Source organism: Danio rerio, chromosome 11, assembly GCF_049306965.1.
Source record: "Danio rerio strain Tuebingen ecotype United States chromosome 11, GRCz12tu, whole genome shotgun sequence".
Lineage (NCBI taxonomy): Eukaryota > Metazoa > Chordata > Actinopteri > Cypriniformes > Danionidae > Danio > Danio rerio.
In genome coordinates this window covers 13,792,632-13,820,564 of record NC_133186.1, presented here as the reverse complement: position 1 = coordinate 13,820,564, position 27,933 = coordinate 13,792,632, and the positions used below count along the sequence as shown (strand labels likewise).

Genomic DNA, 27,933 nt, shown 5'->3' with positions numbered 1-27,933 from the left:
AACAGTTCTAAGCTATATACTGCTGCTTTTGTGAGTGTGAGTGTCATCTTGGTAATCCTGTTCTTTTCTGATTATGCCAAAGCCAGCAGGTGGTCTTAGATGCGATGGTTGGGCTCTGCCAGAAATATCAGGCTGTCGGTGACATTAGGGCACAGTTGGTTTCTGTCACCGGTGTTGTTGGTGTGCTGCAGATGTTCTGCCGCTGATTTTAAGGGGCCAGAAATGTTGCAGAAACTGTGACCACTTCCCCTATAGAGAGTGTGAAATGTGCCATATTCCTCAGGGTGTTTTTACTCCAATAAATAATCTCTGATTTTTTAAAAATACCTTCCACGATCTAAGAGTTAGCGTCGTGTGCGTACATTTACATACATGTGAGCGTTCGCATGCATATGCAGTTGCGCGTGCCATTTTGTATATAAATGCATGCGTACCCTGCAGCAGAGCTTTTGATTAGGAATATAGATCTCTCTGTTCAAGCTCCGTGCTCATCTTTTGCAACTACGGGGTGTTAGTTTCCATAGCAACACTTACGCCCACCCTGTATGTAGCGTTCAGACAACCCCAGGCAAGACTCTGCACTGTCAGATCGCTGCTGTGCACTGGATGTCGTGCTCATAGATAAGGCTATTAAAGTGTTTCCCACTTCCCTTAGTCAGCGGTGCCAAGCGCAGGGCTCCTGATGCTGCAGTCATCTTGCAGTTTAACAGCTTTAAATGTTCAGCCATCAACCTGTTGGGATTGATAGTCCTATTCAGTTTTTTTCTGGTTGGGATGGGGTTGCGTTACTTGTCTGTTCTGTTACTTTGTCATTTTCTTTCTGCCTTCTGTAATTGAATGGTCTTTGGTGCTTTATTTTGACTGTAGTTGTCTATTTTATATTGTTAGATTGATATGTTGCCGATGTAAGATCAAGGATGAATGTTGGAGGATATAATTTTTAAAAATTAACAAAGTTAAATGGTACACAGTATATTTTAATAAATGTAATCACCAACAAGCACTGCCCACAGACCTATGGCTAAACGTCTGGTGCATATGGCACACTTTTCTGGAAACACTTCAGCTGATTCAAGTCCTGCTGTGATTGGTTGAAATATACAGGATTTCTGAGAGGCGAGTGTGCAGCAATTTTAACTAACACTCCTGGAAACAAGTTTGAGCACATGAAAAAAGCTGCGATGATGAATAATGTTTAATACACACGGGATTCTTAAAATTTTTTTGTTAAAATTACTAGAGTGTTTCAATAAAAAATGTCTTCTGAGACATTAGCTATGTTTACATGCGCACTAATACACAAATTTTATTATGATTAAGACAATACTCTGGTTTAGAGTCTACCATGTAAACAGCTATTTTTGATTGCCCTAATCCAACTAAAGTCATAATCGAACTAAACATAAATCTAATTATGACATGTTGCATTAGTGATGTGCAAACAATAATTATGCAGAGAATTCTGCAAGAAATGGACATTATGAAGTACCTCTGAGTTTGTCGCGGGGGCGCCAAGCATTGAAGTTAATTATTAGTATTCTTTAAATACTTCTTGGTAGGAAAATTATCAAGTTTGGCACTCTTGTAGGACGGTCATGACCACTTAAACTTAGTCACTTGATCTAGAAAAATAAAAATGTTCGCACTTTATTTTGATGGTCCGTTTGTTGAATTTAAGTTACATTGCATCTACATGACAACTAATTTTCATCAGATTATAAATAGACTGTTAAGTTGGAGTTAGAGTTAGTGTTAGTTGACATGTACTTAAAAAGTTTCAGTTAAATGTCTGTTAAAGGACTGTTAAATGTCAGTATCAACAGATATTAAGCAGACAGTCTTCTAATACCCAAATGGACCATCATAATAAAGTGTTACCAAATTTTTTTACATCTGATTCCTCTGCTAATGTTGAATACATTTGACACCATACATCAAAGTTCCATAAAGTACTTTGAAATGTGCATTTTTTTTATTCGATGTTTGATGTAACCTCCACTGAAACATAAAGAGAGGGACGGATATATAAATAGTAGCTCTTTTCCTTTTTAAAAAGCAGCCAATAGTGTTTCGCTTAGCTCTGCCTGTAAGAATGATTGAGGTCGAGTGCAGCAAATGAGAAGCATTTTGAAGAGGGCGGGGCATGTCAGATACTAGAGAGAATTTGATTGGTCACGAGGTGACTTGAAACAAATCGTTGATCTGAAGTGACAACTGCAAACTTTGAATAATTACTTTAGTTTTATATTTATTAGTGAAAATATCTAATAACTCTTGAACTTAAAGATTCCACCTATTAGCAGCCATTTTGAAAAATACTTTATTACATTTTTTTCACTGCTAATCCTACTAAACTGAACCAATTCGTACCAAATTTGCCTCAGATCTTTTGGATCTTTGGACTGAGCCGTACAGATGACAGATTTTTTATATGCAAATTTGTTCAAATGTTATGATGTTTCAAACTCAACAGGATTGACCTGAAATTGGTTAAACAGCTTTCAAACTTGAATCATTTGAAATAAAATTCTTTTATATACTTCATTACCACACGTCAATGCTGGCATAGTGCCATCTATGGCTCTGGAGATATCAAAAATTCTCTTTTGAATCATTTGAATCGGTGCTTAAATTATTAAAAGTATTTCAGAAAATCCTCAAATGTTCCTTGGGTCATGCCCAAACTGCTAATGTCCATTTTTCCAGGGTGGGCTGGGCCACCTGCCCACCATTTTGAAATTAAGTTGTGTTATCATTTTGAACCATTCGTAATACCCAATTATAATTCTAAATTTTACTACAAAATAATTACTTGTATAAAATATTTTTTTTCTGTTTTACTTTTAATTATATTTTATATATACTGATTTTGTAATTGTTGATTATATTTAATTTAGTTATATTGTATTGGTTTCATTTGTATTTACAATTTTCAAAAAAAAAAGTTACCACTGTAAAGTCACACTGGGTCAACATTGTGTTAGGTTTCAATCCATGTGAAAAGAATGCATAATCCCAGTAAATAAAACAAAACATATTTAATAATGTCTAAATAAAAATGTAGTATTTGGAACAAACAGGAATGAAAATAACAGTATTTTTTAGTATTCATACAGCAACACAACTTTTTTCTAAGCTTTTCTTTTCTAAGCTTAAACTCACTTAAAGCAAAACTAAATGTTGTAAATGGAAATGAGCTGTACAAACAAACCAGAGGCTCACGTACCTCAAGTTTGGCACAAATCCATGTTTTGCCTTCTTTATGTAAATTGCATTATAAACGTCACAGCCTGAAGTAGAAGCCAGAAGAAGAAGCCAGAAGATGAATAAAAAGTCTTGTATTCAGTGAGGTAATTAATTTAAAAATACATACATAATTATACATTTTACTGGTTAATATTTATTTTCTGGTTTAACTGCCAGAAAGAAATCCATATTTTCAGACTTCACTACTGTTGTTGTTTTAAAAAGCAAAGTAGCCTTAATGCGTTTATGTATTGTATTAATATTTTTATAATATCCCATAGAACTCGTTTTTTGGTTTCTCGCATAATAATTACACCATCAAAGATTAGCACTATCATAAATAGATTGTAAAACTTTGACCAAGCATATTTTGCTAATGTAAACAGTGAGGACAAACAGAAGCTGGGCATCATTAAAAAGCTCCTTGCTGCAGGGCCACAAGTCACAGTCGAGTCTGAGCTGCCATCTGCTTCTGATGGAGAGAGACTCGTCGGCTGCAGTGCTAAAAAAGGAAACGCTTCATTGTTTTGATGTGACGGTTTGTGTCAAGTTAGAAGCATCCATGTTTCCTTCAAACCCCTCTACCAGTGGCACTTGGCTGTCTGTGAAACATGAATCATGCATCTTCTCATGCTAGCAGGCTGTTTAATGCTGATTTGATAGCACGTCTCCTTTGCTTTGTTCAGCTTCATCAAATGCATTAAGATGCGGTAATTTTAGTTTTTCGTAGGAGTCGCCTGACCGAGCATGATCCCTTGTTTACTCGGCTTTTGTCCTAAACAAGCTTACGCGAGGAGACAGCAGCTCAGGATAGATGAAACCGTTTTTAAGTGCTCCACCGCAGACAATTGCGTTTAGGATATAATCTCTGAATATTTCGGTTTTGCAGTCTAATGCTTGTCACATCTAGATTCGATGAGCACACAGAGTTGAAATTTGCACGAGTGCCTGGGAAGGGTTTGATCCTGTAGCACCACAGTATAAGTAGCTCATTACCTCCCACTCCCACATCCCACGAGCTAGCAGATTCCCCTGCACAAACAAGAAATAACATTCCAGTCACTTCGCCAAATACTGTCCAGTGTTCAGGACAGACAGAGTGTTCTTGAGTCTGTTTGTTGACTAGCACAGCATGTTGCTCAAATGGTGAGCCTTATTAAATGAATTCATATTTAATTCAAGCTTATTTGACATTTTATTCCCCCCTTCGGTCTAATAATGTTAGTTGACATTTCAAAGTGTTAGGATGCTGAATATTTCTAGACAAAGGATGTACAAGACATGTATTACAATTCTAAATCAATGGATTAGATTTATGTAGGATGTAGTATGTCTAATTGACCCTTCGCTAAGCCACACCCAAAAAATTGCCACACACCAGTCGTGGCTTAGCAACTGTAGCTACGCGCGGGAGGTCTGTCAAGCTTTCGAGCGAGGGGAAAACAAGCCAAAGCGTTGTGCATATGGATTGTGCAAATCTGGTACCCGATATCCTAAAAGTTTGGACAGCGTGGTGGAATTTTTTTTTCCCTTTCCAAAGCCTAAAACCCTGGGGGAGAAATGCCAGCGTGGATCAATTCATGTGAGGGGCCGTAAAAGCAGCACAATCCAGTCATATTTCTGTCTGTTTCAAGGTCCTAGGTCATAGGACTTCACAGTACAAAATAATTGACGTACTCGGGGTGTGAATTGTAGGCGGGTCAGGGGGGATTGACTTCTAATTTTAATCCTCGATCCCCCCTAAAGGATGCCAAACCGCCAACTTATCCAGCAAGTTTTTACACAGCGGATGCCCTTCCAGCCGCAACCCATCTCTGGGAAGCATCCACACACACATTCACAGAAACACTCATACACTACAGCCAATTTAGCTTTCCCAATTCACCTGTACCGCATGTCTTTGTACTGTGGGGGAAACCTAAGCACCCGGAGGAAACCCAAGCGAATGCAGGGAGAACATGCAAACTCCTCACAGAAAACTCTCCACACAACCAGCAACCCAGCGATCTTCTTGCTGTGGGGCGACAGCACTACCTGCTGCCCAACTGCTTCGCCCAGCAACATTATTAATATTTAAAATACAGATAAGAGAATAGTGTTCTCTGATATGTATCTTAAATAATAATATTAAAAGTTTAAATATTAGATAATATAAATATACATTATATTTGTCCACCAATATAATGCTTTATACCAATTCATTTCAATCAACTTTTATTTATATGGCACTTTTCTACAACCAAGGTTGACCACAGTGCTTTACACAAGTAAAAGCAAATTATACAATACAACTGAAAAGGAGACGATGCAAAACAATACAAAAATGATCAATAAAATCAATAAAACACAATACAAGTGTCAGTGCTATGCATTAAAAGCCAGTTTAAACAAGTGAGTCTTAAGCTTGGCTTTAAAAAGTGGCAGGACAGTGATTGTACGAAGCTCATTTGGAAGAGTATTCCAGAGTTTAGGACCTGCAACTGCAAAAGAGTGGTCACCCCACTGCTTGTATCTTGACTGAGGGACTTTAATCAGAAGTTGGTTAGCAGATCACAAAGCTCTACTGGGTTTGTGAATGTGCAAAATTTTGCATAAATAAGTAGGAGCAAGACCATTGACGGCATTCAAAACAAACATCAAAAGTTAAAAATCAATTCTAAACTTAACAGGGAGCCAGTGAAGGGAGTAGAGAATTGGTGTAATATGTTCACTTTTATAATTTTTAGTTAACATGCGAGCAGCAGCATTTTGCACAAGCTCCAAACAATGAAAACATGACTGGTTAACTCCAACATAAAGTGCATTACAGTAGTCCAAAAGCAAACTAAAAAAGCATGGATTGCTTTCTTAAGATCAGCCTTGCTCAGGAAGGGCTTGACTTTAGACTTCAGCAAAGCTGAAAAAAACTTGCTTTAATCACCGAATCAATCTGCTTATTAAATTTTAGAGTACTGTCTAGTCTAACACTGTCAAGTTTTTGTCCATATGGCTGAAGCAAGGAAACTGAGATGAAATGGTTGACCTCTTAGAATTGTCAAACAGAATACACTCGGTTTTGTCTTCATTTAGGCAGAGAAAATTTTGTAACAGCCATTTCTTAAAATCATTTGCAATCAAACATTTGCTAAAAGAATCAAAGTGAATCTAAAAGGTTTGGTGTAACAGTAGTATAAAGCTGTACATCATCAGCATACAAATGAAAAGAGACATTGTGATTTAAAGTAAGTGAACCTAAAGGCAGCATGTACAAAGAGAACAAAACAGGGCCCAAGATGGATTCCTGAGGCACACCACAGGACCAGTTTAACACAGCCCCTTGAAACCCAACTTGCTGGGCCAACTGCGAAAGGAGGACTGAGTGATCCACAGTGTCAAATTTCTTATTTGAAAAATCATTCTGTGAGATGATTTCATAGTCGCTTTGATTATTAGTCACACTGAATCAATAAATGCAATTAAATCTTTTGTTTGTTGTATTCTGTGCTTTTTTTTTTCTTTTTTTGCATAATGCTTGTGTGCTGAGAAGCTCTTATTGTAAAATATGTAAAAACTAAGATTTCTTGGGTTGTTTCTCATAAATGTTTTAAGTTTCCACGCCAACGTGATTTTACTACTGATCATACAACTGTGCTTTCCAGAAAAGATGTTCAATTCAAGTTTTTTTGTAATTATTTTACAATAATTATTGTTTCAAAGCAGTTTAACAAAAGGTGCACGGTGAACTTTAACTGTTAAAAGCTATTAGTTACTAGTTGATTAGTTAAAGTTAAGCTGCAGTTATATAGTATATAGGTTAGGGCTGCACAGTATATCGTTTCAGCATCGATATCGCAATGTGTGCATCTGAAATTGTCTCATCACAATATATGCAGTGTTAAATCTGAATTATTGGTGACTTCTGGTCTACAAAACTGTTTGTAATTACTGTATTTATACAAAATTTGTAGGATTTATGCAAAAAAAAAAAAAAAAACTTGTCTTGTTTTGTTCCAAATATGTAGATATCAAAGTGAAAACAGGGTTATTTTGCTACTCCACAGAAAACTGTCAAATAGAGCTATTCAAACGATTTTATATTGCAATATATATCACAGAAAAATAAAATACTGCAATATCGGTGTTTCCCAATATCGTGCAGTAGGGCTGGACAAATAATCGAGAAGTAATCAATATTCTGAACATATAATATAACATATATAACATATAATATAACATTTTTCAGGTCAGTTTTTTCAATGACTTTCCCTACAGCGTGTGGAGTAACTTGACCCCGCTCTGTTAAGGCTGATTTAAACTTCAGCATTGAACGCACGGGTGTGGTCAGGCACAGGCTTTTGTGCAGCCGCATACCTGTGCACCTCTCAAAAATGAATCTGCATGTCACACGTTTGCACTACATTGAAGATGATTGGAAGCTGCACCAGAGATGACTTGAGACGGCATATTTTCCATTATAATAAAATTATTTTTACATAAAAAGATTTGTTTACAGAAGATTAAAGAAATGCACTGCTTAGCATATTATTTGTATAATGTTGTTTTATTTAGAAGAGATACTGCTTATTTTCTACTTTTAATATGAAAACATTGAAATTAATTAATTTATTAATTTAATATATTTTCATATTTTTATAAGAAAAAAGTGACTGTTGGTTTTTGGCAGTGTGTGTTTTAATTTCAGTTTTTCAACGTTGATGTTCAATAATTAAAATAGTAGATAGTGTGTTTCTTTTAATTATTTTAAAACCAAGTAATGCACCTTTCATTCAAAAATCTCTCATTTGTAACCTATGAGTATAATTACTGTACAAAACTTATCAGTGAACTATGAGGGCAAAAAATAAAAAAATAAATAAAAAAATCGTGCATTAATTGTAATCGAGTTAAAATGTTCAATTAATCAAGATTTAGATGTCAGGCCAAATCGGACAGCCCTAATGTTGGTGATGTCTATGTGTACATGTTTAATCAAGTCTTTTAAGTGTGTGTGTTGTCATCTAAGTCTTGATGCAAATTTGCATGAAAGCTATGCACAATTGTGTTTGTGAATTTATTTCGATTAATTAGTCTTATATTTTTAGGCGTATTCATATACTGTATAATAAGATCAAGAAAAATCTTGCCTTGTCCATGTGTGTTTGCATTGCTCAGGCGCTGGATCGTTCAGAAAGTGAGGAGGTCTCCATAATCACTCAGCTGATCAAGAAGATCCTCATCATCATCTCTCGGCCTGCACGTCTGCTGGAATGTCTGGTCAGATTCTGCACCTACATTAAATCACAGCCCTTGAGTCATATTCCTAACAGATCAACACTTCACAAACTGTGCTCCTGATTGTCAATGTCGTGTCTCTGTAGGAGTTTGACCCTGAAGAATTCTACCATCTTCTAGAAGCTGCAGAAGGTCATGCCAAAGTTGGCCAGGGCATCAAAACAGACATTCCTCGCTATATTATCAGTCAACTTGGACTCAACTGGGATCCACTTGATGGTTTGTTGTCTGTCATTTATCTGGTGATGTTTTTGTTTTGAACGCCTGTCAGTTTCTTTTTAGGCTAACGTTGTTATCGTTAATATCTTTTGACAGAAGTTGTGCAACTAGAGGAACAGTTTGACTCTGGGCCCACGTTGACGGTTGATTCTCAAGAATCTGCAGAGGTAAATGCATCACAGACAGATCTGGGGCATTGAATAACTCTGCCAGGTTTTTAAGACGTCACTAATGATACATCCTTCCTGTTGCTTGAAGCAGAATAAAGTTTCTACACCACTACGGAGAAAACCACTGGAGAGTGATTTTGAGACCTTAAAACTCATCAGTAATGGGGCTTACGGGTAAGCAAAGCAGGTTATGATGATATTTATTATTATTATTATTAATATTATTATTATTATTATTTTTATTATAAGGACAATCTCAGCTGGCAAAGCCTACAAGCATTTATATATAGATTAAGGGTGGAGCCGAACCCGAATACGGTATTCGGAAAGGCACGAATAGTGTGTTTTTACGAATACTTGATTCGAACAAATACTTGAAAAATTATTTGTATTCGGGAGCAAGAAAAACACTATATCAAAAAGCAGCGTTTCCTCATGAGACCACAGTGCATGCCCGCGTGAGTGAGTGAGTGAGAGAGAGAGAGAGAGAGACGCTCAGTGCAAAACGCGCCAAAGCCCGAAACTGAAAGCGAGACGTGACTTTTAAGGGGTTGCTTTATATGGATTTATTAATCATTCTTACTGTTCAGTGAACGCAAACTGCCGTAGGTTATTAAAGACGCAAACCCCTCACTGCACGACAGCTGCGCGCCTTCAGCAGACCTCCTCATTCCTGCAGCACCAGAGCTTTATGATTGTTTATGCGCGCCAAAAGTGGCGGATCTGTCCGGTAAAATATCTGACTGCGTGTCACCGCATCCCTAAGGACTGTTTGGCGAAATATTTGACTGCATGTCACTGCATAACAAATGACTGAAAGGATATAACTAGAGAAATCTCCACTGTGCTACTGGGTGAGAGCGTATGGCAAGCCGTTTTAGCATTTTGTTCAGACTATCCATAAATATATTTAGAGATATCTCTAATTATATTTTGACTTGTCATAATTATAATTCGACTAGTCAGATTGGAAATATTTGCAAATATATTATGACTGACTAGTCATATTCCTCCATTGACTTCCATTGAAAAATATTTGCAGATATCTCTAAATAAGTTTTGACTAGTCACAATTGTAATTAGAGATATCTCCAAATGAATTTTGACTAGTCAAAAATCCAATTCAAGATATCTACAACTGTAATTAGACTTTTAGTAAATTAATTAGAGATATCTTCAAATATATTTGTAAATATCTCTAAATATGATGAATTAAAGATATCTCTAAATGTATTATGACTAGTAAAAACTCAGAGATATCAATTACAATTGTTACTAGTCAAAATTCATCTGATTTCGTACTAGTACAATTGTAATTGCAGATATGTCTAATTGTCATTCTGAGTAGTGGAATTATAATTATGACTAGTCAAAATATAATTAGAGATATCTCTAATATATTTATGGAGTCAGAACAAAGATTTAAATGCTAAAAAGGCTTGCCATAGAGAGTGCTTCTCACTGAACAGAGCAGCAGCGATGACGTAAGCGTGCCGAGGCCCGATATGGTGTGAGCGCGGGCCGTCGGGGGAGACGGGAGGGGGGACAAGCGTGCTTTGGCCCGGTTCGAGGCAACTGTACCTAGTGTGAGTACGGCCTCAGTCAGTAGTCGGAGGGCGGGGTGGAGATAAAAGGTGTCTGGCAAAAGCTTCTCCACAGCAACAGACAGAAGGCTTGGCTGAGCAAAAAAAATACTCCACTGCATCACTATTTTTGTTAAATAGATTTTTGTACCTTAATTGGGTTCCAAAGGCAGTTTATAAACTTGTAGCGGAGTTGAAGTGGAGTTTGATCGGGATATTCTATTACGCTGCATTATTGACGTCTGCAACCGGGTGCTCTGTTTACGCAACGTTAGCTCTGTTTGCGCGGTAATTTAGACAATAGACTGTTGATAGAGTAACGTTAACGTTCGTTTATAAAGGTTAAAACGATGCTTTTGCAGTTGTGTCGAATAGTATCCACTTATGGGAGTTATAAATAATATAAATAAATAATATAAGTCTAAATTACTGTCTTTTGCAGACAGCAAGATATATGCTATAGGCTAGTTAACCTTAACATAGCTTCCCGTCACTTTTTATTAATTTGAAACTCCTCAAATACATTTGGGCACCCAGAAAAAGAGTGAAAAAGACTGCTGCTGAGCCATTTCTTGGTCCTCCACCAGTCAAAAGAAAAAAAAAAAACCTTCAGGTTCTGTGTGGAAGCATTTTACAGTCAGTGGTGCTGCAGATAAAACAAAGTGATACTGTATAATGTGTGCAAAAGTGGAATCAGCAGAGGCAGAGATATTAAACATCTGTCAACATCTTCTATCCATAATCTTTCATTCAATTCTCTTCGGCTAAATCCTTTTATCAATCTGGGGTTGCCACAGTGGAATGAACCACCAATTTATCCAGCATGTGTTTTACGCAGTGGCTGCCCTTCCAGCTGCTACCCAGCACTGGGAAACATCCATACACTCTCTTTCACAAACATATAATAGGGACAATTTAGCTTACCCAATTCACCTGTATTGCATGTGTTTGGACTGTGGTGAAAACCGGAGCACCCGGAGGAAACCCACGCCAACATGGGGAGAACCCAGTCGGGGCTCGAACCAGCAACCTTCTTGCTGTCAAGCGACAGTGCTACTCACTGTGCCACCGCGCAACCTTCTATGTAATGTATTATCACATGCACTAAAAGCATCCTCTCCTGATACTGTCTGTGAACCCCCCACAAGCATCAATCCCCTCAATCAGCACAGCTATGCTCTGCTAAATCCTCCACAAGCACCAAACCATCAACACAGCCACATTCTGCCCCAGCAAGTCAGTTTCAAACATAAAACAAACAAACAAACAAACAAACTTTGTGTCTGTTTTGTGGCAGGCAGATGACAATAGCAGGGCTGTATCTTTTAGTATTATATAGAATACTTTTGTTCTGCCAGATCTCCCAGGCAGGGTTTTATTTAGATTTATTTTGTTAATTTTAGTTTTTGGAATTCTGTGCATTGGAAAGAAGTTCTTTCAGAAGAAGAACAGTTTTTTGAAGTATTATTTGTTTTCATTCTGTCTATTCAGTGTCCTTCAACAAGAACGGTGGTGGTGGGGTTCATAATATTCACAATGGTATTTTATTAGTTGTTGGTTTAACCATGGGTGAGATAAAGGCTTCTATGTTATTTTCTTTTCAATAACATTTCTTATCACATGTTCAAAAACAACAGCCAATATTGCATATCTATAATTTATATAATGGGTATAATTAAACAATGCTTTCACTATAACGTAAATTAGAAGTGTAATAGAAAAAATATGTATTTTTGCGCCATTTTGAATTTTACTCAAATACAAATACTTTTCCCCCCTCAACAAATACAAATACCGGCTGCTCCGCACATCCCTAATATAGATATATATTTAAGGGTTAACTCAAATTGCTGAAATGATGACTGTTCTAAAGAGTGTAATATATTAAAAATCTAAATGAAATGTTAAAAAAATCTGAGTTTGGTGATATATAGCAATAAAATATACTAAATAAATGTAATTTCGTACTGTAAACCCACTTGTGCTTAGGCCATAACTCTGTACTTCATTTTAATATGTATAGCTAAAAATATTCAAATAAATGTATTAGAAGATCTATTGGTTATACTTTTTTTTCTGTCTCTCCTGCAGGGCTGTGCATCTGGTAAGGCATAAAGAAACTCGCCAACGATTTGCAATGAAAAAAATCAACCGACAAAACCTAATACTGCGGAACCAGATCCAGCAGGTGTTTGTGGAGAGAGACATCCTGACGTTTGCAGAGAATCCGTTTGTGGTCAGCATGTTCTGCTCCTTCGAGACACGGAGACATTTGTGCATGGTCATGGAGTATGTGGAAGGTAATCTTATGATTATGTTTGGGTAACATAAAAATAAAGTATTGTGTAGTTATAAAATAATTAACTAAATATGTATTACTATTAATACACGCAACAAAAATATGAATGCAATGTTTTTTTGTTTTTGTTTTTTCTGGTGAATACAAAGGTGTAAAACTTTACTTTTATACACAAAAAACCTATTTCCCTAAAATATTGTCCATACATTTGTTTAAATCTGTGTTCAAGAGCAATTTCTTTTGCAGATGTAATCTATCCAGCTCACAGATATGGCATATCAAGATGCTGATGAGAAATCATGATTATTGCACTGGCATGTCTTATCCATAACCACACCGATATGGATTTTTTGGCTGATATCGATAATTGATAACTCTTCAGACTTGGAGGCCGATATATATATATATATATATATATATATATATATATATATATATATATATATATATATATAGGCCGATAATTATAAATATTTCAAAATGTTTTATTTTTACACAGCAAACTTTCTAAAAGATTGAACTGCTCTTATAAACTGAATAGTCCTTACTCAAAGCAAAAAAGCTATAATTTCTAAATTACAAGGTGATTATATAGACCTATATTCACAATTTCACATGAATCAGCATGCAAAAAATAAATTATTAGCTTTTTTTCATAACAAATTAACATGCAATTTGACTGTTGCATAAAAATAAATAGCTTAAATAACAAAATGGGATTTAATCAACAAGCAAGTTAAATATATTTTAAATAAAATGAAAATGAAAGAGCTAAGGACTGAAACCAACTCAAATGTTCTTGAATAAATGTGTTATAGGGATGTACATATGTACAAATATGTCATGTCCATAAAAGCCTTTTTTAGAGTTTTTTTGACAGTTCAGAGCCACCGTACAAGCGAATAGCTAAATACAGATGGTACGTTTTACTTTAAAAAATGCGGCATAGATTCATCCTATTTGGCATTTTAGATTCTTTTGAATACATGTAGGTGCTGCTTGTCAATCAGAAAATGCTTCTATGTTTGTTAATGATCAATGAAAAGTTTATGATAAACGGCTGTGAGTTTCACTCAGTACAGATTTGCCCTCGAAGTCAGATTTTGATACAAAAAGTGTTGAGCACACAGATGACTTTATGACAAACACATAGCATAAAATAAAGACAGACTGTGGCGACGAGTTGAGGGCGAACTGCTCCCCTGTGCTGCAGTGAATACTGTCAGATCAGTGTGTGTGTGTGTGCGGTGACAGCTCTCAAACGTGCTCATTATAATCTATGAATATTCTGATTAAACTAAATACAGTCTTACATCAACAACACATGGCAAGCAACGTGTTGATAATAACAAATAATCATTAGATTACAAACAACCCACGTGTGCATCGCTGCTGTAATGTTTACACATGTAATATTTTTTTCCTAAGGTGGTTTAAAACAAAATAAAGATATCGGCCTAATTTAGACATTGGATTGATAACGATATTCTTAAAGTATTTATCAACCGATAACGATATGGTCGCCAATATATCGTGCATCCCTAGTGTCTTCGGCTGACCACAATATATGGTCACTCTAATGCTACGGGCACACTAGAGTTTGAGTATGCAAAATTCTGTTGTATGACGCTGTGAAAAAGGGCAGGATTAACTAAGATGATTAAAAAAGTGACCGACCGGTCCATATTTAAAACATCTGTACACAGAGTTCATGTTTTGATTTCTGTTTGGTCTCACGTAGTCATTATGCTTGAACTTTGCAACACAGCGAGCTGCGTAACTTGTTGCACGAGCTTGCATTTCCGGTTTAACCATTCACTTGTGTATAAATGGAAGTCTATGGGGCGAAAAGGGCAGTGTGACCACAGCTTTAAATGTGCAGGTTGTTGATTGTGACTATGTTGGTCCACTCTAATGGTGGTGCGAAGTTACTGGATATTTGTAGTAACTGAAACAAACTGTTGTGTATGCTGATACAGAGCATACTAAGAATGCTTAGTGGGTGACAAACTAGTAAATATGTGACCATGCAAGAGAACTTGAATGATTTCAGCTTCCAGGAATTGTGTACAGATCCTTGCAAAATGAGGCTGTGCATTATCATGCTGCATTGAATGTGCGCATTTCCTTTTTTACTTTCGACACGGCTTGTCAAGACCCTTGACAACTTGAAAACAGCAAGCATGCAGATGAGCGTCACTGAGATGGACACAATTTGTGCAGAAATGAATTGCTTATGTAAAAAAAATGTTGTGCTTTAGGTTATGTGATAAAACTGCTCATTTTAAAGTGACCTTTTATTGTGACCCGTCTAAAGCAAAATCTTGACTTGCCACACCTGAGGTGGATGAATTATCTTGACAAATCAGAATCACTCACTGTTGCAGAGTTCACACTGTACGAATTTAGACGATTGCCTAAAAACTATGGTTAAAGGGTCACGAAACACCAAAACACATTTTTGAGCTGTTGACAGTCGTATATGTGTCCCACACTGCTAAAAACACTATTAGGACACCTATATTTCACTAAAAAGTGTAAATTGGTTGTTTTTGCGTTATTTCAAGCAAATTCGTACTTCTGGTTCGAAACGAATTTTTGAAGCTGCGTCACGGTCATGACATAATAGCATTGTATTCCAGCGTGCAGACTGGGCGTCTGTGCCAGAGTGTGTCTTATTACGTCTTACAGTGTGATGCATTAATGCATGAGTAAGGCTTGGTTCAAACCAATCAGCGCGCTCTATTGTGCAACTTCATTAATATTCATTACTGTCACAGTGTTTAGACGGCAGAGATGCCACGTTGTGTTGGCAAAACAAGCGTGAAGTGTTGCTTTTATAGTTTGCTGCAGTTAAGTTTCGTTTTCATTTTCTCTCTGTAAGAGCTCAGACTCACGTGTGGATTACAGTGTACGCGACGCTCGACAACAATAACTTACGTGTCTAAAGAGGAACATTGTTTACCTGAGAGCTGTTCTCATCTGCAAACACTGAGATCCGGATTCGCTTGTAGTCTTCTCTTTATAAAGATGCGGCTCTAGTTGCTGTTGATTGTCCTGTCTCTACAGATTTGGTAAGTGAGTGACCAGTGCTCTTTGTTTATTCAGTTTGTTCATATCTAACAAACTATTGCACCGAGTGTAAACGTTAGCACCACAACCAAACTTTAACCTCATGTAGGGTTTTTACCGCATATAGTGACCGGAATAACACACGCAGCTTTCTGACACTACCTGCCGTGTTTACTAAGTTTCTGGGAAAAGCGGAGGGGTTTTTTTTTCTCTCATTCGCCGTGCAGTATCAAACATTGCATGAAAAATACACGCTTAGAGCAGCTCCTCGAATCAAATATCTCGTTTGTCGCGAGGGGCATGAATAAATTCCCTGAATGAAAGAGCCAAACTGCAGTTAAAGTCCACCATTTAATAATTTGGCAAATAATTCGACTACAGATGTCCATGTAGGTTAAACACCATCACTTTCTACTGTGTGTGTGAATTTTGACTCTGAAACTCGCGCGTGCCCAAATAGACACTCCCACAGCATCCCACTTTTCTTCCTCCGACACTCCCCCCTAAACAGAGCTGTACACGCCCACTTTTCTGACTTTTTCCAAAGTAGAGGTGTGAAAACACCCTGCTGAAACGAGGGGGTTTCATGGCCCTTTAAGGCAAATTGAAGCTCGTTCACATCAGCGATAAAATGCACTGTGACTTATCAATGACTAAGAGAATTGCTAGATTAAAACGCTAAATGTCTGTTCCTGTTGGTGAAAATCATGCTCTGTGAAATGAGTTCTGACTGAAAAACACATCGGCAAAGACTTGCAGCCAACGAGAGGGCTATATTCAAATTTTTAAAAATACTTATTGCATTTCCAGTTTCACACTTGATATATGTCTTAGTTCCTTATCACTTAAGTACGTTCAGAGCCATATAGAATTGCGAGCGATTTGTTTCCAGTGCAATGAAGCAGTGTGTATCGTCCTGTTGCTCATCCATTGTGCAGTGTGAACAGTAGCAGCTGAATGCTACCCCAGCATGAAAACAACAGCGGCCTGATGATATTGAAACTCATGCAGTGTGATCTCGGCACAACAAAGATTTAGAATATATTAACTTGTGTGTACATAGAAATTGTTTTGAATTTAGGTGAGCTCATGACAAATAGGAGCAAAAAGTGTGTTTATAATGTATATGCATGTAAATTTTAAAATTCTCTCCAGGTGGTGACTGTGCTACTTTACTGAAGAACATGGGTCCGCTTCCAGTGGATATGACTAGAATGTATTTTGCAGAGACTGTTCTGGCGTTGGAGTACCTTCACAGTTACGGCATTGTGCACCGAGATCTCAAACCAGACAAGTGAGAATAGAAATAAACCCTCCATTTATGTGAATATTTTTCAATTCAGCTGTTTTTAAATGATCTGTTTACACTTCACAGCCTCTTGATTACTTCAATGGGACACATTAAACTTACTGATTTCGGGCTTTCCAAAATCGGACTTATGAATATGACGACCAATCTGTACGAGGGCCACATTGAGAAGGACACCAGGGAGTTTATCGACAAGCAGGTGTGGGCCACAGCACAATACCTCTTTAATACATTTGTTCAATTTTCATGGAAACTTTTTGGATAGTTCACCCAAAAATATACATTTTTATCATATTTTCCCTCTTTAAGTTATTACAAAATGCATTTCTTCCTCTTTTTTTTTTTTTTAGAGCCAAACTAAAATATTTTAAACCAACATGAACCATACCACTTTTGTTTTTCCAATTAGGTTCTATTGAATTTCCATTCTAGTTAATTAAATACAATTAGTATATCTTTTAAAGCGTATACATTTGAAATGCCAATACAGTTTGAACAAGTTATGACAGTTTTTTTTTTATTATTATTTTGCATTAGTTTGATCATTGAAACTTAAAAATAATCATCATTTACTGAATCTCATTTTGTTGTTTTATGTTGTTTTTAAACCTTGTGATGTTGTTACAAAAATTGGGATACATTTAATGAAATCTGAGTGATTTCTGTCCCTCCATTGAAAGTATTTCCCCAAAAATCTGGCATAAAACATTTACAAAGAGATTGTCCAGTTGTTCTGAAGTTCTGAAGTGTCACTTTAAAAAATAAATGGATGTGTGTTAGTCTTTTATCAGCATGCACTCATTGATTAGCAAACATCAACAGAAGCTCAACTAAACCTGCTTGACATGAAAGAACACACCTAACTGGTTTTTGTGGAAAGTTCAAACATGCTGATGTGACAAATGAATCTCAATAGGTTTTGTGCATCAAGCCAGCATGCTAGCCTCCATGACTGTATGTGACTCTAGATCACAACACTAGTCATAAATGTCAATGTTTAAAAAAATATAATAAGCTTTATTATATCATTTTGTTTTGCCTCTATTTAAAAATCTGAATTTGGAGGGCTTTAATAAGGAGAAATCTCCTTTAAAAACTAAAATCAAGTTTTGTTGTATTTACAATATATTCATGAAATATTCATAGAAGATTGTTTACTTGGTATTTAAATTATTTCTGGAATAAGATAAAAACCAACAATTTTGACCAATGCAATATGTTTTTTTAACTGTTGGCTATTGCAGCATAAGATTGGTTTTGTTGTCTATGGTCACATATAGGTGAATAATATAAACATTTGCTGATCAGTGTTAAAATGTGAATAATGTCTTAGAAACTGATAGTATTTTAAGAGTATTTGGATCAAACTGCTTAATAAGGATTATTTTGCTATCTATTTATTAACATTTGTGAAGCATCAGAGTTTTAGTTCAGAAGCTCAGAATTCGTTAAAAATAAAGATAAATAAAAGTCAAATGAGGTTGGAACAGTGTTAATTTGGGGTTGACTAATCCTAATTTAATTCTTTTTTTCTCTAAATCAATCAGTTTTTTCTCTGATTTGTGTTTACAGGTTTGTGGCACTCCAGAGTACATTGCTCCAGAAGTGATCCTTCGACAGGGCTATGGAAAGCCAGTGGACTGGTGGGCCATGGGAATCATCCTGTATGAGTTTCTTGTGGGATGTGTTCCGTTCTTTGGAGATACACCAGAAGAGCTTTTTGGGCAGGTTGTCAGTGGTGAGTTTAGATGTATGTGCTTATTTAAAGGTGCCAGATACTGAATTGATTCAATAAGTTCAATTGTTTACTGAAATCTACATATTAGGTATATGGCTTAGGTAAGTTCAAAAATAATACAGAAACCGTTATATATGTTCATTTACTTCCCTATAAAATACCCCATGAAGCAGAAGGTTGTAATTGACCATATTTGGAACAGCTGTGAATATTAATTAGCTTTGCTCTGAGACAGCTCTCAGAGTCCCCTCTCTCTCTTTCTGCAATCTCACTAGTGAACATTGCGATCAGGGATGGGTAGTATTTATGGTACATGTATTTAAAATACATATTACAAAATAGTATTTAGTCATTTGTATTTAATAGGGTTGATAAAAATGTCTTAATATTTTGTAACAAAATACTTTAGTGTATATTAGTATGTATTTGTAAGGAGTCTACACGATGACATCATGAAAATGCACTTTCTGATTGGTCCTTTCTCAGTTATTAGATTAGAACAGAATTTATTTATATTGAAGACAGCAATTCAGTCTACACAGACTAGTCAAAAACATCTGACTTATATTATATATATGAAGAGATTATTTGCAAAAAACAATAACTCCATATTTAGTAATTTTGAGATATCATGTTTTTATGTTGTGCATTGAAGAAATTATATAGAAATTACATATGGAAATGACTAAAAGTGGAGTTTTTAGTTTTCAGAAATCATACACATTGAGTAGGCCTATTAAAGAGTTCAATTGCAAAAAAACTAATTTATGAAAAATTCTGTGGAAAAAAAAATCTATTTAAAATTAAACGGTTCATATATCACTCTTTTAAAATATAAGAATGTTAATAGGTTAAATTATAATAATTATTCAGAGATTATATCAATTTTACTGGTCACACAATCAGTGGAAACATAATCAACAGATATACTACTATATTCTAACTCGTTTCTTTTTTATTCATTCAGTATATTTGTTGTACAAATTTCATACAAAAAGCCCTGTTCAATGCAGATAACAAATAAAAATGTATAGATATGTATTGATGTACAGTAGGATTGGAAGTAAACGAGGTGGCAGAGAATCTGCTAAAACTTGCTCAGAGAAAAGCTGTTGATATCAGACATTGTTTACTTCAAGTTTAACAGTGAAGGGATAGATCGAATTGGCCTGTTTATGGAAGGTTTGCAATGAAGGTTCATGCCAACTTGTAAAGTATTTTGTAGTATTTTTAAAATACAAGAATACAGTATTTTATTTTGATAAATTTGTGGAGGTAATATGGAGGTGTTTGGTATTTTATTTTAAAATGCATTTTAATGTATTTTTACCCATCCCTGGTTGTGGCTAATCAAACGCAGCCTGGCGTGTGCATATTAATGATCGCATATGCAAATCAGTCTGTTTTTTGGCTGATGAACTTTTGATGTTTTGGCTCATTGTGCTGTTATGGCTGACGTAAAATGTGACTTAAAGTACATGCAAATGTTGAGGGCATGCTAACATGCATAACTGTCTGCTTTGTGTTCTTCATGCATTTTTTTACTCTTATGGAATTTACATAGGAACGAAAAGACAATTTGAGGCTCATGGTATGGCCACTCCTAAGTACAGAACGTTCGACTTTAGCCATAGGTATCCCCAGATTTTCTATGTAGGGCACTTTTAAACCACTCTGTCAGCTGCAGATACTTATACTGCTAAAAGAATCAGAACACTTTGCCAACTGGTTTAAAATGGACTGCCGTAAAAGGATTTGATACCCTGTGTTCTTTATGCAGATGAGATTATCTGGCCAGATGGAGATGATGCCCTGCCTGTAGACGCCCAGGACATGATCACACGATTACTAAATCAGAGCCCGCTGGAGAGACTTGGAACAGGTGCTTGTTCATTCATTTGTTGTTTGTTAGAGTTGTTTTAAAAAATAAATACTTAAAGTATTCAAATAAACTGTAACTTTCTGAAATTCCTTGTCCAAAATAAAATTGTCTGAAATCTAAGCTGCTAAAATGGTAAAAAAAAATATATATATGCAAAAAATAATATTTATTTTGTCATATATTATATTAACTTTTGTCATATATTATTTTAATGTTTTGATAAATAAATATTTGTTCTTTTAAAGGTTGATCTAAATATTTTGCCTTTATATTTTAGTCTTTAGTGCTGGATGATTCTTTAAGCATGTATTACATTTTAAAATGTATTACAGGCAACTATTTTTACCCTAAAAGAGCCCTATTTTGGGTTTTTGAAAATGACCTTTTATGTAGTGTGTAACACAGCTCTAAGTGAAGTGAAATATCCAGCTAAGGCTTGAATCTGAAAGTGGACAGCTTTTAAAACTATTGATTCATCTAAAAAAAAAAAAAAGAAAAGAGTCAACTCATTATGAAGACGATTCATTCTAACCACTATGAGTCTTTAGCCGTTTCGGCGTGACGTGGCTATGAAACATAAGCCCCGCCCAATTGTTGCACGCGCAAATCCGGGAAACTTTAAACCTGTGGCCCCGCCCACTAACACAGCAGCAAACACGAACAGATTCTGAAGTCATCATGAGTCATAAAGATGCTGTGCTTTGGAAGTGTGAGGGAAAGGAGTGATTTAGCCATCTACATACATAAAATGGGAGATTCATTCGTTTGTTAAAGGAAGGATCAGAAAAGACTACTGATTTGTGAGACGAACGGACTGACAATACACCAGGGGTGCGTGCAAAATAAGGCCAGTTTATTAGGCACATAGGCAGCCTGCTGCACTGAGGAGGAGCGCTGGTGAGCGCTACAACCCCCTGGCTGGGGATTTGATTGTTGGGCAAAGCAAAGTACAGGTAAGCCCCTGAGAACATATAACACTCATGCAAGAGGTGCCATAGCAATGATTGCAAATAGAAATGATCTAAATTGCAGCTGAGAAGGGAGAAAAGCTCCAAAATGAAAGAAAATTAATACAATCATACCTGGCCCTCGACACATTTCATAAGTGTAAGTAAATGGCTTGTCTCCTTGTTTTCTCTCGCCTGCAAATGATGTATTTAATTGTGTTTTGTTACTTGTAACCGCTCGTACTGTATAAGGTTATATTTTCGTCTAATGCCACATTGAAAACACGCCGCATACAGTATACTGCTTTGTTTACGGATTTAAATGCGTTTGTGAGCCACTGCCATTGGTCGTTGCTATGGCTACCGTCCGCTGTTCCTACACACGTGCGGTGGTCAAGGTTCAGTATAGTTTAGCTTTTGCTGCTGTGTTGATTAATACTGAATATGTATCATAGATAAGAATGGAGCAATGTCCTGGTGTTTAACTACACTGCTTTTGGTGGTAAGGTGTCTAAATAACACTGTTGAGTAAGTTTACCTATGAAGCGTGTTTGGGTGTCCGCTGCAATCGGATCCTTTACCAATGTTGATGAACCAGGGGCTTGACATCACGACAGGCTGTCATTGGTCCAGTCGGCTCGGATTAGCTTTGTGCTAAAGAGGGGTTTACATTCTTGTACAGCTCATTCAGCTGTACATTCATGATAAACTGTTCGACGTGCACTGCTCTCTGGGGTTTTGTGCTCAAAGCTCTCGCTGACTGCCTGGAGCTCAGACGTGCGCATATGCTGCAGCGCATGCCAGAGAGTGTGGTCGCATGATGTGGGTTTTTATTGGTATAGTGTGGAAAGAGATCTTTTCAGAAATGCTAGATGAAACGGCAGTGTGGACGTGGATCATTTTCATTCAAAAATACCATTTAAAACTAAGACATACAGTATTATTGTAAACGGGACCTAAGTGTGTATTTTTTGCAAGCGGGTTGCTGCTGCGACAGGGGCGAGGTTCACTATGCCAGCTCAGCATTGTGATGTCTATCAGCCATCAGCAATGGACCCAACCCTATTCTGGACTGTTGTGATGAGTTTTTCTATGTATGTTAGGTGGAGCTCCAGAAGTAAAGCAGCATATGTTCTTCAGTGGTCTGGACTGGAACGGACTCCTTCGTCAGAAAGCCGAATTCATCCCTCAGCTGGAGGGTGAAGATGACACTAGTTATTTTGACAGTAAGTCTCACTAATTCAACACAGGGAGGAGATTTTTTGTGCTACACAAATGCCTGAAGCGGAGTGCTCTGAAAATGTCAACTCATTCTTGCGGCTTAAGCACTGAGATGCAATTATTATTTCTTTATTGTACATACCTGTTATTCTTTAAATCCTCAACTCTTCTTTTGTTTTATTTGTTTTTTTTTTTCCTTCTGTGCAGCACGCTCTGAGCGCTACCATCATTTGGCTTCTGATGAGGATGAAGAAACTAATGATGAAGAGTCTTCCTTGGAAATACGACGGTTTTCTTCTTGGTCAAATCGTTTTAGCAAGGTGTGATCCTTTTGCTTTCTAAATACAATGATGACATATAAAACATCATATTCACTTTGTTGATCTTTTAATCTTAATTGACCAATTTATTTTATTTTTATTTTTTTGAGACAGAAAAGGCTTTTACATTTAATCACCTACAACCCTGAATCTGAAAAAAGTTGGGACAGTATGGAAAGCGCAAATGAAAAAAAGTTGTGATTTCTAAATTTAATTCAACTTGTATTTCATTGCAGACAATACAACAAACATTATTTAATGTATTCCTTGTGATTTTTATTTTGTTTTATTTTTTCAAAATAAACACATTCAATTATTGGAGTCAGCAGCGCTTCTGCACACTGTTAACAAAGGGCTTCCTTTTGTCAAAGTACACTTTTACTGGTATTTGTGGATGTAACTATGTAATGTGGTACTTGGCAAAGGTTTGCCAATGTAGTCCTGAGCCTGAGTGGTGATATGGCTGATAGATGAATGACACCAATGGCATCTGAGGCATCGGTAAATCACGGTTGTTCAGCTTAGACTATGCCCTTGTGCCCTTGTCCTTTACACACTGAAATTCTACCAGATTGAATCCTTTAATTATTTTGTGCACTGTTCAAATGTCTTTCTATCTTTCTTTTATGAACTTTTGTTTTTATACATTTTAATAATTTTTTTCACATATTTGTTGGCAAACTGGCAGTCTTTACTTGAGGACTAGACTAGATCTTTCTTGGAAACTGCTTTTGTACCAAACATCACCTGTTTCAAATCACATCATTATTTTACCAATTTACCTGATTATTAGCCCTAAATTGCTCCTGTACCAACTTTTTTTAAATTTGTTGCAAGAACTTAAACGTAAAACGTATTTATTTTGAAATAAAACAATAAACATCATGAGGAACACATTAAATGATATTTTGTGTGCAATGAAATACAAGTTAAAGTAAATTTAGAAATCACAACTTGTTTTATTGCGTTTTCCATACTGTCCCAACTTTTTCTGTTTTGGGGTTGTAAAATTAATTTCTACTCTCACTGCCTACTCTTAAACCAAGCGCATAGTAACTAGTTTCTTATTTATCATCTAACATATTAGAATGTGAAATTTTTAACGTTGCAAGGCAAGATTGTTTTACTGAGAGCGCTCGGATGGATGTTTTTAAAAAATGTGTCCTCTGGAAGAATTTAAAGTTATTTATCATATATTGAACTGAAAAATCTAATCTTAAGTTTTAATGTAAACTTTTGTCATTTTTATTGATTTTGTTTTTGTATCATCTGGTATTATGAAGTTGTTGTTGTTGTTATTATATGTAATAAGTATCTTGCCATGAAATAGCCATACGTTGCGATATATAAGCAAATATATTTATCATCTCTGCTTTATATAGTAATTGATTTAACAAGGTGTAAGCTGATGTCTGAGTATCAAACTCTTATTTGGCAACAAATTAGCAAAATTGTGTTGAGTCGTACATCATTCACTTTGGTCATGATGGCTATTAAAAGCAGACCCTATCATTTATGACGTAAAAGCAAAAGTATTGATTTTATCCAGTCTTGGTGTTTTTTTCATAACCAATTCTGATACTGAATTAATTTCATCTTATTAAGCTAGAAACCAGAAAAAGGAGACAACGATTCTGTGTATATTAGCTAATTTGAGCAAATTTTTTTTTCAAATTATTTTGTAGAATTTTTAAGTATGAATTAAAAACACAATGATTTAACTTTGAGTTTATACTACATAAAGCTCACATGCAGAAAACAGTTGACAGGTTTGATAAAAGTGCTAATTCGTTTTCTGCCAGTAGGTGGCACTAAAACAACTTGTTATCATGATGACGAGTGAGTTGCTCTGCAGGTGCAGATTTGTTTTAAATGCAACCGCACAATCTGCACATTTGATAATATCAACTAAAGCACAAATACCGTGAATGTTGTTTATTTATAAACATGGTTAAATCAGATCAATATATGTTCTGATAATTTTTTCTGAATCTTTGATACATGTAAAATTGTAAATAATCACCTAAAGACGATAGGCTACAATGAAAACCACATAAGGCTTTTTATTTAATTCAAAAAACAAGTTCAATTTGATGGTAATATTATCATATCTCTGTCACAGTAGTGCTTATTTTGTTACTGACAATGCCCTTTCCTGACCACAATTTAGCCACAGCCATATCACCCTGCAGCCCAAGACCGGTTACTCACTGAAGCTAAGCAGGGCTGAGCCTGGTCAGTACCTGGATGGGAGACTACTAGGGAACACTAGGTTGCTGTTGGAAGTGGTGTTAGTGAGGCCAGCAGGGGGCGCTCAACCTGTGGTCTGTGTGAGTCCTAATGCCCCAGTAAAAGTGAAGGGGACACTATACTGTCAGTGGGCGCTGTCTTTCGGATGAGACGTTAAACCGAGGTCCTGACTCTCTGTGGTCATTAAAAATCCCATGGCACTTCTCGTGAAAGAGCAGGGGTGTAACCCCGGTGTCCTGGCCAAAGTCCCTCTATCGGCCCTTACGATCATGGCCTCCCAATCATCCCCTTCCACCGAATTGGCTCGATCACTGCATGTCTCTCCACTCCACCAATAGCTGGTGTGTGGTGGGCGCACAGGCGCCGTTGTCCTGTGGCTGCCGTCGCATCATCCAAGTGGATGCTGCACACTGGTGGTGGTGTGGGGAGACCCCCCTCATGATTGTAAAGCGCTTTGGGTGTATGGCCATACACAATAAATGCGCTATATAAATACACATTACATTACATTAGAAGATTCTCTTCATTTTCAGTGCTGCTGTGCCTCAGTCAAATAAAGATAAAACAAAAGAAATTGTTCCAATAGTTTCCTTTTTTGTGCAATTAAGGAGGTCTTCGTTTTTCTTTTCTTTTTTTTTACCATCCACCTTACATTCGATACTTGATTTTTTTGTGCAGTTATTCTGGTTTCTAAAAACTCAGCATTTTTATTCACAATTGTGTAGGTGTACAGCAGCACAGAGCACCTGGCAACCCCATCCAACCTGAGTTTTTCCTCAGACCGCAGTCATAGTGAAGAGATAGAGGACCGGGCAGACACTCACTACCATGGAGAGATCCAACGACAGGCCTCCACTGGAGACAAGAGGCTTTCGGCGCAGAGGGCAAGGTGACAATAAAGAATTATGTTTACTCATAAAATGCCAATTTACTGACATGTTGTGGCAAACAACTACAGCATATTAAACAATGCAGAAAATAACAGTTTTATGCTATATATTTTTAGGGCTTTTCCAGAAATAGACTTAAATAGAAATAGAAATAAATAAAATAGAAATAGATTTAGAAAAATAAGCATATCCCCAAGTGTTTTTGGGTAGTCGCTACCATCTTGCTTCTCATCTAAAGACTTTATCTACTGGTAAATGAAATAGGAGAGATTCAGTATCTCAGAGCTTGTTAAAAAAATTTACAATGTAATGAATTAAATAAGGATTTATTCAGGTAGGATTTTGAAAGAATTTCTTGCTAGACTTTAGTACACAGGAAAGTAAGTTAACTACACATGCTAAATATGTTTGGAATAAGGCTTATGTTCAGGATTAGTTGCATCCTATTATTTATAATTTACTCTCAACTATAAGAAGTACATGTGAAACAAGGTCATTATAAAACCTGGTGTTGCCTTATTTCTTTTTTAATCAAAATTTCACATTACTATCACTGTAGTTATATATGTGGATTAAAGCAGTGTAGATGTCATGATATTATGACTGAAATACCTGTATTATATGTTGAATTTGTGCTTTTATCTAAGCTTATAGCTGAATGCTATGAAAAAGCTACCTAATTTTAATTTTTATTTTTATTTTTTGTAAGTTAATGTTTTTTAACTCTATTTAATTTTTCACGTCTACTTATTTACTCTCAATTAGCCATGTAGTAAGTGGGAATGTTTATCCCATCAAGGTCCTGATCTCCCTGTTGGGTTTTATTTTAAGATGCTGGATAGCTGGTGATAGATTATCTTTTACTTGTGTGTTTTTATTGTGGCACAGTTAGACGTTATTTTTCCTATGCACTTTAAATGCATGTTTATTTTTTTTCAGCCTGCGCCCTCGAACCTCCTCCAGCTCTTCTCAGCCTGAGCGAGCTGTAAGTCCTCTAGTGGTGAGCAGCACACACAGCCTGGAGGCCATGCCTCGTTTCGCTCTGTCCACTGATGATGAAGGTAAGCTGACTGACAATTAGCTAATTATTCAACTATAATAAACATGTTGTATCACATCTGTCAATGGTGATCCTTTTGAGAATGATCATGAAATTGTATTAAAAGGGGTAGTTCACTCCGAAAATTAAAATTTGCTCACTATTAACTCTTTCTCTCAATTGGTTCAAAATCTTTGAGTTCTTTCTTCTGTTGAGCACAAAAGATGATATTTTGAAGACAGCCTGTAACCACTGACTTCCATAGTAGGGAAAATAAAAACTATATCAAAGTTGATAGTTACAGGTTTCCAGCTTTCTTCAAAATTTTCTTTTGTGTTTAATAGAATAAAGAAACTTGTAAATGTTTGAAATAAATAAAAATTATTAAATAGTGACAGAATTGTCCTGTTTCTGCGTGAACTATCCCTTTGATTAAATATACAGTTGAAGTCAGGATTATTAGCCGCCCCCCCCCCC

The 27,933-nt window shown here is 36.2% G+C and overlaps 1 protein-coding gene across 15 annotated transcripts in view; it reads left to right on the top strand.

The window, feature by feature from the left end:
* The window catches only part of mast3b (microtubule associated serine/threonine kinase 3b), a 74,391-nt gene that overhangs the window by 33,241 nt on the left and 13,217 nt on the right, over positions 1–27,933 (top strand). For 7 of the 15 annotated variants that reach the window (XM_073916550.1, XM_073916546.1, XM_009305917.5 and 4 more), the window contains 13 exons: positions 8,398–8,499; positions 8,604–8,736; positions 8,833–8,903; positions 8,998–9,080; positions 12,581–12,789; positions 17,016–17,154; positions 17,236–17,368; positions 18,742–18,907; positions 20,688–20,789; positions 22,840–22,962; positions 23,165–23,277; positions 26,253–26,416; positions 27,357–27,478. In XM_073916550.1, coding sequence (XP_073772651.1) covers positions 8,398–8,499; positions 8,604–8,736; positions 8,833–8,903; positions 8,998–9,080; positions 12,581–12,789; positions 17,016–17,154; positions 17,236–17,368; positions 18,742–18,907; positions 20,688–20,789; positions 22,840–22,962; positions 23,165–23,277; positions 26,253–26,416; positions 27,357–27,478 — 1,660 coding nt within the window. Of the gene's footprint in view, positions 1–8,397; positions 8,500–8,603; positions 8,737–8,832; positions 8,904–8,994; positions 9,081–12,580; positions 12,790–17,015; positions 17,155–17,235; positions 17,369–18,741; positions 18,908–20,687; positions 20,790–22,839; positions 22,963–23,164; positions 23,278–26,252; positions 26,417–27,356; positions 27,919–27,933 lie in introns of all 15 variants that reach the window. The other 8 variants (XM_068224300.2, XM_005155958.6, XM_009305916.5 and 5 more) reach the window with 2 other exon arrangements.